The sequence below is a fragment of the Oncorhynchus clarkii genome, unplaced genomic scaffold, assembly GCF_045791955.1.
Source record: "Oncorhynchus clarkii lewisi isolate Uvic-CL-2024 unplaced genomic scaffold, UVic_Ocla_1.0 unplaced_contig_11241_pilon_pilon, whole genome shotgun sequence".
Taxonomy (NCBI): Eukaryota; Metazoa; Chordata; class Actinopteri; order Salmoniformes; family Salmonidae; genus Oncorhynchus; species Oncorhynchus clarkii.
The window spans coordinates 95,157-108,470 of NW_027258017.1; the positions used below are offsets into that span (position 1 = coordinate 95,157).

General features: G+C 47.1%; 1 protein-coding gene across 5 annotated transcripts in view; it reads right to left on the reverse strand.

Annotated features, from left to right (window-relative positions):
* LOC139394522 (caskin-1) overlaps positions 1–13,314 on the reverse strand; it is a 123,221-nt gene that overhangs the window by 23,567 nt on the left and 86,340 nt on the right. For 4 of the 5 annotated variants that reach the window (XM_071142611.1, XM_071142610.1, XM_071142613.1 and 1 more), the window contains 4 exons: positions 5,023–5,130; positions 4,517–4,618; positions 2,968–3,106; positions 948–1,783 (listed from right to left, as the gene is read on the reverse strand). In XM_071142611.1, the coding sequence (XP_070998712.1) occupies positions 948–1,783; positions 2,968–3,106; positions 4,517–4,618; positions 5,023–5,130 (1,185 nt within the window). The remainder of the gene's footprint in view (positions 1–947; positions 1,784–2,967; positions 3,107–4,516; positions 4,619–5,022; positions 5,131–13,314) is intronic. The other variant, XM_071142612.1, reaches the window with a different exon arrangement.

Below are 13,314 nucleotides of genomic sequence, written 5' to 3' on the forward strand. Positions count from 1 at the left end.
TGGCCGCTAGGGTAGGGGTCTGTGGGTGGGATTGGCCGCTAGGGTAGGGGTCTGTGGGTGGGATTGGCCGCTAGGGTAGGGGTCTGTGGGTGGGATTGGCCGCTAGGGTAGGGGTCTGTGGGTGGGATTGGCCCCTAGGGTAGGGGTCTGTGGGTAGGATTGGCCCCTAGGGTAGGGGTCTGTGGGCGGGATTGGCCCCTAGGGTAGGGGGCTGTGGGTGGGATTGGCCGCTAGGGTAGGGGTCTGTGGGTGGGATTGGCCCCTAGGGTAGGGGTCTGTGGGTGGGATTGGCCGCTAGCGTAGGGGTCTGTGTGTGGGATTGGCCTAGGGTAGGGGTCTGTGTGTGGGATTGACCCCTAGGGTAGGGGTCTGTGGGTGGCATTGGCCTAGCGTAGGGGTCTGTGTGTGGGATTGACCCCTAGGGTAGGGGTCTGTGGGTGGGATTGACCCCTAGGGTTGGGGGCTTTGACCCCTAGGGTTGGGTGCTTTGACCCCTAGGGTAGGGGTCTGTGGGTGGGATTACTAGGGTTGGGTTCTTTGACCCCTAGGGTAGGGGGCTTTGACCCCTAGGGTTGGGGGCTTTGACCCCTAGGGTAGGGGGCTTTGACCCCTAGGGTTGGGGGCTTTGACCCCTAGGGTAGGGGGCTTTGACCACTAGGGGAGGGGGCTTTGACCATGTCAGGTTTAGCGGTAGGAACTAGTTTGGTCCAATCAGATGTTGGTTTCTATATTAATGAATATAATCTGAATCCTATTCATTAAAATGGCCAATTTGGGTGCAATCAATTAGCTTAATTTGTCAGAGATGAAAATAATGTTTCAGGTTTATTGTATCTGAACATGAGATGGTGGGTGTTGAAGACAGACAGACAGACAGATAGATAGACAGACAGACAGACAGACAGACAGATAGACAGACAGACAGACAGACAGACAGACAGACAGACCTGTGTAGGGTTGAGGTAGCTGCCTCTGCCTCCCATGGTTCTGGGCAGGGTCTTGGCCCCTCCCCCTCCAGGACCAACTCCTCCCATCGATGTCTCCAACATGGCGGCGATGCTCCGGACGCTCCCCCCCGCCCCCTCTGACCTCACCAGCCCCCCCTCCCCCCTCCTCTCCACCAGCCCTCCACAGTCGCTGGCTCTCCTCTCCCTGATCCCTACTACCCCCAGCCCCTCCCCCAGCCCGTCGCCCCCGGAGATGGAGGAACACGACCGTTTCGGCGGAGTCGGGGGCCGGCCTTTCCTCCTGGGCCGCAGCGTGACTGATGATTGGCTGCGGTTGACAGTTGCGTCATTGGGGTCGGAGCGTTGAGCCGAGCTGCTGCGGCAGACCGTGGCGTATCTAGGGGCGAAGTCTGTAACCGAGAGGGCATCGGCTTCGTACCCCGAGTAGCCAATCAGGCTGTGAGTTCGCCGATGCTCCTCCTCCATTGGCAGACAGAGTAAAGGAACAGACACACCCCCTTCTTGGACTGGCGAATCAGCTGGCGGGGGCTGGGTGGAGGGGTTGGCTCGAGCCTTGTGGGTCTTGGTGGGAGTGTGAGGTGGGGAGGGTGTGTGTGTTGGGGACTCAATCCCTGGCCGGGGTTTAGTGAGGGGGGGCCTTTGACCCCTCCCAGTGGAGGGAAGTGGGGTAGAGGGGGGAGGAGTGGAGGAGGATGGAGGGGTGGAGCCAGAAGGAGGGGTGGAGCCAGAAGGAGGGGTAGAAGGCTGAGAGATACTCTCTCCTCTCTGGAACTTCCCCAGTCTCCTCACTGCTAACATCATCTTCTTTTGGTGGCCTGAGAGAGAGAAAGAGAGAGAGAGAGAGAGAGAGAGAGAGAGAGGAGAGATAGAGAGAGAGAGAGAGAGAGAGAGAGAGAGAGAGAGAGAGAAATAGAGAGAGAAATATAGAGAAATAGAGAGAGAAATAGAGAGAGAGAGAGAAGGAGAGGTAGAGAGAGACAGAGACAGAGCGAGAGAGAGACAGAGAGAGAGAAGTAGGGAGAGAGAGAGAGAAATAGAGAGAGAGAGGAGAGGTAGAGAGAGACAGAGAGAGAGAGAGAGAGAGAGAGAGACAAACAGAGAGAGAGAGGAGAGAGAGAGAGAGAGAGAGAGAGAGGAGAGAGAGAGAGAGAGAGAGAGAGACAAACAGAGAGAGAGGGAGAGAGAGAGAGAGAGAGAGAGAGAGAGAGAGAGAGAGAGAGAGAGAGAGAGAGAGAGAGAGAGAGAGAGAGAGAGAGAGAGAGGAGAGAGAGAGAGAGAAACAGAGAATGACAGAGGAAGAGAGAGAGACAGGGGAGTAAAATAGTAAAATGTACAACATTTCAACATCTTTTCATATTCAACCATCCCTCTATAATTGAAGGTGTTCCTCGGGTGTTTGGAGTCTTGATATTGCTTTAATACATGGTACCCTTAAAACATCTCTGATAATCTGTCTCTCTGTGTCCTTTAAAACATCTCTGATAATCTGTCTCTCTGTGTCCTTTAATATATCTCTGATAATCTGTCTCTCTGTGTCCTTTAATATATCTCTGATAATCTGTCTCTCTGTGTCCTTTAATATATCTCTGATAATCTGTCTCTCTGTGTCCTTGAATATATCTCTGATAATCTGTCTCTCTGTGTCCTTGAATATATCTCTGATAATCTGTCTCTCTGTGTCCTTTAAAACATCTCTGATAATCTGTCTCTCTGTGTCCTTTCATTTATCTCTGATAATCTGTCTCTCTGTGTCCTTGAATATATCTCTGATAATCTGTCTCTCTGTGTCCTTGAATATATCTCTGATAATCTGTCTCTCTGTGTCCTTTAAAACATCTCTGATAATCTGTCTATCTCCTACCAGTTTGGTGATGTCTATCTCCTGTGTGTCCCACCCAGTTTGGTGATGTCTATCTCCTGTGTGTCCTACCCAGCTTGGTGATGTCTATCTCCAGTGTGTCCTACCAGTTTAGTGATGTCTATCTCCCGTGTGTCCTACCCAGCTTGGTGATGCCAATCTCCTTCAGGTCCTCCCAGCTGATCTCAGTGATGAAGTCGATGTTGTCATATCCATTTTGCACCAGAACCTGGTAGTACTGGTTCAGCCCAATCGCTGACAACCACTCTGCCAGGCTGGCCTATATATATACACACACACACACACACACACACACACACACACACACACACACACACACACACACACACACACACACACACACACACACACACGCACACAAATATTATACATTTGAGTAATCATACTAAATACATATGAACACATTATTACACATGTGTTCATATGTATTTAGTATGATTACTCAAATGTATAATATTGGTATATTCCAGAGTATCCTCATTAATATTGGTATGGCCCAGAATATCCTCATTAATATCAGTATGACCCAGAGTATCCTCATTAATATCAGTATGGCCCAGAATATCCTCATTAATATTGGTATCATTAATATTGGTATGGCCCAGAATACCTCATTAATATTGGTATGGCCCAGAATATCCTCATTAATATCAGTATGGCCCAGAGTATCCTCATTAATATTGGTATGGCCCAGAATATCCTCATTAATATCAGTATGGCCCAGAGTATCCTCATTAATATTGGTATGGCCCAGAGTATCCTCATTAATATTGGTGTGGCCCAGAATATCCTCATTAATATCAGTATGGCCCAGAATATCCTCATTACTATTGGTATGGCCCAGAGTATCCTCTTTAATATCAGTATGGCCCGAGTATCCTCATTAATATTGGTATGGCCCAGAATATCCTCATTAATATTGGTGTGGCCCAGAATATCCTCATTAATATTGGTATATTCCAGAGTATCCTCATTAATATCGGTATCATTAATATTGGTATGGCCCAGAGTATCCTCATTAATATTGGTATGGCCAGAATATCCTCATTAATATCAGTATGGCCCAGAATATCCTCATTAATATCAGTATGGCCCAGAATATCCTCATTAATATTGATATGGCCCAGAATATCCTCATTAATATTGGTATGGCCCAGAGTATCCTCATTAATATTGGTATCATTAATATTGGTATGGCCCAGAATATCCTCATTAATATCAATATGGCCCAGAATATTCTCATTAATATCAGTATGGCCCAGAATATCCTCATTAAAATCGGTATCATTAATATTGGTACGGCCCAGAGTACCCTCATTAATATTGGAATGGCCCAGAGTACCCTCATTAATATTGGTATGGCCCAGAGTACCCTCATTAATATTGGTATGGCCCAGAGTACCCTCATTAATATTGGTATGGCCCAGAGTACCCTCATTAATATTGATATGGCCCAGAGTACCCTCATTAATATTGATATGGCCCAGAGTACCCTCATTAATATTGGTATGGCCTAGAGTATCCTCATTAATGTTGGTATGGCCCAGAATATCTTGAAGACACATATCAAATGTCTCAAGACATGGCTTGGAGTCTTCAACATGTGTCTTCAGACGTATTGGGTCATTGTGTCTCAAGACAAAGGTGGTGGCTCGGAATGTGTTCTTACTGGTTTGTGGTCAGGTAGCCAGTCACCAGACGGCAGTTTGCTGATCTCTGATGTCATCTTCTTACGATGGCCTGGTTTAGTTACACCGATTGCTGTCAGGTCCTACACAAACAGACACACACACACACAAACACACACACACACACACACACACACACACACACACACACACACACACACACACACACACACACACACACACACACACACACACACACACACACACACACACACACACACACAGTTAACACGCACTCATCCTCTCTCACACACCTCACTGATGTACATGAATAAACATTAGCTTTATGCAAATGAAGCGGTAAATAATAGTGATGCGTGATTGGCAGACAACTCAGAGTGGGTCAGAGGTCACAGAGACAGGAGGGTCATGATGACATCACCAGGTCAGGGGTCAGGAGGAGGCCACGCCCCCACAGATAGGACATACGGGATGCCGGGGTAGAGGTTGGGATGACACGTGGTGTAGGGGTCAGAGGTCATCTTACCTCGGGGGTCATGTGGCCTATGGTGTCTAGGTCATAGCCAGCGGTGAGGAGGTGAGTGGTGTAGAACTGCAGCTGACACTCAGTCAACCAGGTCACTACCGCCTCACTCTAGAACACAGAACACTCTCATTGTTCTAGAACATACACTCAGCTCTACACTGTAGAACACACACTCAGATCTACACTGTAGAACACACACTCAGCTCTAGAACACACACTCAGCTCTAGAACAATCTAGAACACACACAGCTCTACACTGTAGAACACACACTCAGCTCTAGAACACTGTAGAACACACACTCAGCTCTACACTGTAGAACATACACTCAGCTCTACACTGTAGAACACACACTCAGATCTAGAACACTGTAGAACACACACTCAGCTCTAGAACACACACTCAGCTCTAGAACAATCTAGAACACACGCAGCTCTACACTGTAGAACACACACTCAGCTCTAGAACACTGTAGAACACACACTCAGGTTTACACTGTAGAACACACACTCAGCTCTAGAACACTGTAGAACACACACTCAGCTCTAGAACACTGTAGAACACACACTCAGCTCTAGAACACTGTAGACACACACTCAGCTCTAGAACAATCTAGAACACACTCAGCTCTAGAACACTATAGAACACACACAGCTCTACACTGTAGAACACACACTCTGCTCTAGAACACTGTAGAATACACACTCAGCTCTAGAACACTCTAGAACACACACTCAGCTCTAGAACACTGTAGAACACACACTCAGCTCTAGAGCACTGTAGAACAAACACTCAACTATAGAACACACATTTAGCTCTAGAACACACACTCAGCTCTAGAACACTGTAGAACACACACTCAGCTCTACACTGTAGAACACACACTCAGCTCTACACTGTAGAACACACACTCAGCTCTACACTGTAGAACACACACTCAGCTCTAGAACACTGTAGAAGACAAACTCAGCTCTAGAACACTCTAGAACACACACTCAGCTCTACACTGTAGAACACACACTCAGCTCTACATTGTAGAACACACACTGAAGACTAGAACTATCAGCATTCTCAGAGCTCTTCAACCGAACACTCTCATCGTTCTAGAACACAGAATATTCTCAGAGCTCTAGAACATAGATACCAGAGTTCTAGAACAGGGTGGGGGGAGGGAGGAGGGAGTCCAGAGGCTCTGTATGTCTCTGTGAGGTCAGGTGACACAGCTCAGCTCGGTGATTGGTTGTTAGGGTTAGACTGACATCCTTTACCCCCAGGGGGCAGTAGAGATGCCATCTAATCAGGGGGAGAACAACTGCCCCCTCTCGTTGAAGCCACGGAGGTTCAAGCCCGACCGCAGTATTGCAGGCCTTGTTAGTAGAAAACAGTATCCCCAATTATAGTGAACGGAAAAATGGCAATCTTCATTTAAAAAAATTATCACGGTACCAAATATTGCTTCTAATACACCAGAAGTATGTCCTTGAACCGATTATTAAGAAATTGTACACAGAATAAGTTTGCAGCTTGCAGTACCCTGGTCGGCCTTCAACTTGAGTTACTCAATGAGAGGGGTCAACACTGAGACAGCCTGCAACGTCACTTACTGAATGAGGACTAACTGCACATGTTATGTATCCATGAGACTCTAGTTCAGAAAAAAACCTGGCCTTCAAATACATTACTGAGTCTTCCCATAGGAATGAATGGGGTCACATGATCGATGGCTTTGTCCATTCTTTTTACAGCCATTGCATCTAACTACATCTTTCTGATGGGACGTTAAACGGGTGTCCTGACTCTCTTATTGTTAGAGTAGGGGTGTTAACCACGGTGTCCTGACTCTCTTATTGTTAGAGTAGGGGTGTTAACCACGGTGTCCTGACTCTCTTATTGTTAGAGTAGGGGTGTTAACCACGGTGTCCTGACTCTCTTATTGTTAGAGTAGGGGTGTTAACCTCGGTGTCCTGACTCTCTTATTGTTAGAGTAGGGGTGTTAACCACGGTGTCCTGACTCTCTGTGGTCACTAAAGATCCCATGACTCTTATTGTTAGAGTAGGGGTGTTAACCACGGTGTCCTGACTCTCTTATTGTTAGAGTAGGGGTGTTAACCACGGTGTCCTGACTCTCTTATTGTTAGAGTAGGGGTGTTAACCACAGTGTCCTGACTCTCTGTGGTCACTAAAGATCCCATGGCTCTTATTGTTAGAGTAGGGGTGTTAACCACGGTGTCCTGACTCTCTGTGGTCACTAAAGATCCCATGGCTCTTATTGTTAGAGTAGGGGTGTTAACCACGGTGTCCTGACTCTCTGTGGTCACTAAAGATCCCATGGCTCTTATTGTTAGAGTAGGGGTGTTAACCACGGTGTCCTGACTCTTTTATTGTTAGAGTAGGGGTGTTAACCTCGGTGTCCTGACTCTCTTATTGTTAGAGTAGGGGTGTTAACCGCGGTGTCCTGACTCTCTGTGGTCACTAAAGATCCCATGGCTCTTATTGTTAGAGTAGGGGTGTTAACCACGGTGTCCTGACTCTCTGTGGTCACTAAAGATCCCATGGCTCTTATTGTTAGAGTAGGGGTGTTAACCACGGTGTCCTGACTCTCTTATTGTTAGAGTAGGGGTGTTAACCTCGGTGTCCTGACTCTCTTATTGTTAGAGTAGGGGTGATAACCACGGTGTCCTGACTCTCTTATTGTTAGAGTAGGGGTGTTAACCACAGTGTCCTGACTCTCTTATTGTTAGAGTAGGGGTGTTAACCTCGGTGTCCTGACTCTCTTATTGTTAGAGTAGGGGTGTTAACCACGGTGTCCTGACTCTCTTATTGTTAGAGTAGGGATGTTAACCACGGTGTCCTGACTCTCTGTGGTCACTAAAGATCCCATGGCTCTTATTGTTAGAGTAGGGGTGTTAACCACGGTGTCCTGACTCTCTGTGGTCACTAAAGATCCCATGGCTCTTATTGTTAGAGTAGGGGTGTTAACCACGGTGTCCTGACTCTCTGTGGTCACTAAAGATCCCATGGCTCTTATTGTTAGAGTAGGGGTGTTAACCACGGTGTCCTGACTCTTTTATTGTTAGAGTAGGGGTGTTAACCTCGGTGTCCTGACTCTCTTATTGTTAGAGTAGGGGTGTTAACCGCGGTGTCCTGACTCTCTGTGGTCACTAAAGATCCCATGGCTCTTATTGTTAGAGTAGGGGTGTTAACCACGGTGTCCTGACTCTCTGTGGTCACTAAAGATCCCATGGCTCTTATTGTTAGAGTAGGGGTGTTAACCACGGTGTCCTGACTCTCTTATTGTTAGAGTAGGGGTGTTAACCTCGGTGTCCTGACTCTCTTATTGTTAGAGTAGGGGTGTTAACCACGGTGTCCTGACTCTCTTATTGTTAGAGTAGGGGTGTTAACCACAGTGTCCTGACTCTCTTATTGTTAGAGTAGGGGTGTTAACCTCGGTGTCCTGACTCTCTTATTGTTAGAGTAGGGGTGTTAACCACGGTGTCCTGACTCTCTTATTGTTAGAGTAGGGATGTTAACCACGGTGTCCTGACTCTCTGTGGTCACTAAAGATCCCATGGCTCTTATTGTTAGAGTAGGGGTGTTAACCCCGGTGTCCTGACTCTCTGTGGTCACTAAAGATCCCATGGCTCTTATTGTTAGAGTAGGGGTGTTAACCCTGGTGTCCTGACTCTATTATTGTTAGAGTAGGGATGTTAACCACGGTGTCCTGACTCTCTTATAGGAAGAGTAGGGGTGTTAACCACGGTGTCCTGACTCTGTTATTGTTAGAGTAGGGGTGTTAACCCTGGTGTCCTGACTCTCTTATTGTTAGAGTAGGGATGTTAACCACGGTGTCCTGACTCTCTTATCGGAAGAGTAGGGGTGTTAACCACGGTGTCCTGACTCTCTTATCGGAAGAGTAGGGGTGTTAACCACGGTGTCCTGACTCTCTTATTGTTAGAGTAGGGGTGTTAACCACGGTGTCCTGACTCTCTTATTGTTAGAGTAGGGGTGTTAACCACGGTGTCCTGACTCTCTTATTGTTAGAGTAGGGGTGTTAACCACGGTGTCCTGACTCTCTGTGGTCACTAAAGATCCCATGGCTCTTATTGTTAGAGTAGGGGTGTTAACCACGGTGTCCTGACTCTCTTATTGTTAGAGTAGGGGTGTTAACCACGGTGTCCTGACTCTCTTATTGTTAGAGTAGGGGTGTTAACCTCGGTGTCCTGACTCTCTTATTGTTAGAGTAGGGGTGTTAACCACGGTGTCCTGACTCTCTTATTGTTAGAGTAGGGGTGTTAACCCTGGTGTCCTGACTCTCTTATTGTTAGAGTAGGGGTGTTAACCCTGGTGTCCTGACTCTCTTATTGTTAGAGTAGGGATGTTAACCCGTGGTGTCCTGACTCTCTTATCGGAAGAGTAGTGGTGTTAACCACGGTGTCCTGACTCTCTAATTGTTAGAGTAGGGGTGTTAACCACGGTGTCCTGACTCTGTTATTGTTAGAAAAGGGGTGTTAACCACGGTGTCCTGACTCTCTTATTGTTAGAGTAGGGGTGTTAACCTCGGTGTCATGACTCTCTTATTGTTAGAGTAGGGGTGTTAACCACGGTGTCCTGACTCTCTTATTGTTAGAGTAGGGGTGTTAACCACGGTGTCCTGACTCTCTTATTGTTAGAGTAGGGGTGTTAACCACGGTGTCCTGACTCTCTTATTGTTAGAGTAGGGGTGTTAACCACGGTGTCCTGACTCTCTTATTGTTAGAGTAGGGGTGTTAACCACGGTGTCCTGACTCTCTTATTGTTAGAGTAGGGGTGTTAACCCCGGTGTCCTGACTCTCTTATTGTTAGAGTAGGGGTGTTAACCCTGGTGTCATGACTCTCTTATTGTTAGAGTAGGGGTGTTAACCACGGTGTCCTGACTCTCTTCTTGTTAGAGTAGGGGTGTTAACCACGGTGTCCTGACTCTCTTATTGTTAGAGTAGGGGTGTTAACCACGGTGTCCTGACTCTCTTATTGTTAGAGTAGGGGTGTTAACCACAGTGTCCTGACTCTCTGTGGTCACTAAAGATCCCATGGCTCTTATTGTTAGAGTAGGGGTGTTAACCACGGTGTCCTGACTCTCTGTGGTCACTAAAGATCCCATGGCTCTTATTGTTAGAGTAGGGGTGTTAACCACGGTGTCCTGACTCTCTGTGGTCACTAAAGATCCCATGGCTCTTAATGTTAGAGTAGGGGCGTTAACCACGGTGTCCTGACTCTCTTATTGTTAGAGTAGGGGTGTTAACCACGGTGTCCTGACTCTCTTATTGTTAGGGTAGGGGTGTTAACCACGGTGTCCTGACTCTCTTATTGTTAGAGTAGGGGTGTTAACCACGGTGTCCTGACTCTCTTATTGTTAGAGTAGGGGTGTTAACCACGGTGTCCTGACTCTCTTATTGTTAGAGTAGGGGTGTTAACCACGGTGTCCTGACTCTCTTATTGTTAGAGTAGGGGTGTTAACCCCGGTGTCCTGACTCTCTTATTGTTAGAGTAGGGGTGTTAACCCTGGTGTCATGACTCTCTTATTGTTAGAGTAGGGGTGTTAACCACGGTGTCCTGACTCTCTTATTGTTAGAGTAGGGGTGTTAACCACGGTGTCCTGACTCTCTTATTGTTAGAGTAGGGGTGTTAACCACGGTGTCCTGACTCTCTTATTGTTAGAGTAGGGGTGTTAACCACGGTGTCCTGACTCTCTTATTGTTAGAGTAGGGGTGTTAACCACGGTGTCCTGACTCTCTTATTGTTAGAGTAGGGGTGTTAACCACAGTGTCCTGACTCTCTGTGGTCACTAAAGATCCCATGGCTCTTATTGTTAGAGTAGGGGTGTTAACCACGGTGTCCTGACTCTCTGTGGTCACTAAAGATCCCATGGCTCTTATTGTTAGAGTAGGGGTGTTAACCACGGTGTCCTGACTCTCTGTGGTCACTAAAGATCCCATGGCTCTTAATGTTAGAGTAGGGGCGTTAACCACGGTGTCCTGACTCTCTTATTGTTAGAGTAGGGGTGTTAACCACGGTGTCCTGACTCTCTTATTGTTAGAGTAGGGGTGTTAACCACGGTGTCCTGACTCTCTTATTGTTAGAGTAGGGGTGTTAACCACGGTGTCCTGACTCTCTTATTGTTAGAGTAGGGGTGTTAACCACGGTGTCCTGACTCTCTTATTGTTAGAGTAGGGGTGTTAACCACGGTGTCCTGACTCTCTGTGGTCACTAAAGATCCCATGGCTCTTATTGTTAGAGTAGGGGTGTTAACCACGGTGTCCTGACTCTCTTATTGTTAGAGTAGGGGTGTTAACCACGGTGTCCTGACTCTCTTATTGTTAGAGTAGGGGAGTTAACCTCTGTGTCCTGACTCTCTTATTGTTAGAGTAGGGGTGTTAACCACGGTGTCCTGACTCTCTTATTGTTAGAGTAGGGGTGTTAACCCTGGTGTCCTGACTCTCTTATTGTTAGAGTAGGGGTGTTAACCCTGGTGTCCTGACTCTCTTATTGTTAGAGTAGGGGTGTTAACCCTGGTGTCCTGACTCTCTTATTGTTAGAGTAGGGGTGTTAACCACGGTGTCCTGACTCTCTTATTGTTAGAGTAGGGGTGTTAACCACGGTGTCCTGACTCTCTTATTGTTAGAGTAGGGGTGTTAACCACGGTGTCCTGACTCTCTTATTGTTAGAGTAGGGGTGTTAACCACGGTGTCCTGACTCTCTTATTGTTAGAGTAGGGGTGTTAACCACAGTGTCCTGACTCTCTGTGGTCACTAAAGATCCCATGGCTCTTATTGTTAGAGTAGGGGTGTTAACCACGGTGTCCTGACTCTCTGTGGTCACTAAAGATCCCATGGCTCTTATTGTTAGAGTAGGGGTGTTAACCACGGTGTCCTGACTCTCTGTGGTCACTAAAGATCCCATGGCTCTTAATGTTAGAGTAGGGGCGTTAACCACGGTGTCCTGACTCTCTTATTGTTAGAGTAGGGGTGTTAACCACGGTGTCCTGACTCTCTTATTGTTAGGGTAGGGGTGTTAACCACGGTGTCCTGACTCTCTTATTGTTAGAGTAGGGGTGTTAACCACGGTGTCCTGACTCTCTTATTGTTAGAGTAGGGGTGTTAACCACGGTGTCCTGACTCTCTTATTGTTAGAGTAGGGGTGTTAACCACGGTGTCCTGACTCTCTGTGGTCACTAAAGATCCCATGGCTCTTATTGTTAGAGTAGGGGTGTTAACCACGGTGTCCTGACTCTCTTATTGTTAGAGTAGGGGTGTTAACCACGGTGTCCTGACTCTCTTATTGTTAGAGTAGGGGTGTTAACCTCGGTGTCCTGACTCTCTTATTGTTAGAGTAGGGGTGTTAACCACGGTGTCCTGACTCTCTTATTGTTAGAGTAGGGGTGTTAACCCTGGTGTCCTGACTCTCTTATTGTTAGAGTAGGGGTGTTAACCCTGGTGTCCTGACTCTCTTATTGTTAGAGTAGGGATGTTAACCCGTGGTGTCCTGACTCTCTTATCGGAAGAGTAGTGGTGTTAACCACGGTGTCCTGACTCTCTAATTGTTAGAGTAGGGGTGTTAACCACGGTGTCCTGACTCTGTTATTGTTAGAGTAGGGGTGTTAACCACGGTGTCCTGACTCTCTTATTGTTAGAGTAGGGGTGTTAACCTCGGTGTCATGACTCTCTTATTGTTAGAGTAGGGGTGTTAACCACGGTGTCCTGACTCTCTTATTGTTAGGGTAGGGGTGTTAACCACGGTGTCCTGACTCTCTTATTGTTAGAGTAGGGGTGTTAACCACGGTGTCCTGACTCTCTTATTGTTAGAGTAGGGGTGTTAACCACGGTGTCCTGACTCTCTTATTGTTAGAGTAGGGGTGTTAACCACGGTGTCCTGACTCTCTTATTGTTAGAGTAGGGGTGTTAACCACGGTGTCCTGACTCTCTGTGGTCACTAAAGATCCCATGGCTCTTATTGTTAGAGTAGGGGTGTTAACCACGGTGTCCTGACTCTCTTATTGTTAGAGTAGGGGTGTTAACCACGGTGTCCTGACTCTCTTATTGTTAGAGTAGGGGTGTTAACCTCGGTGTCTTGACTCTCTTATTGTTAGAGTAGGGGTGTTAACCACGGTGTCCTGACTCTCTTATTGTTAGAGTAGGGGTGTTAACCCTGGTGTCCTGACTCTCTTATTGTTAGAGTAGGGGTGTTAACCCTGGTGTCCTGACTCTCTTATTGTTAGAGTAGGGATGTTAACCCGTGGTGTCCTGACTCTCTTATCGGAA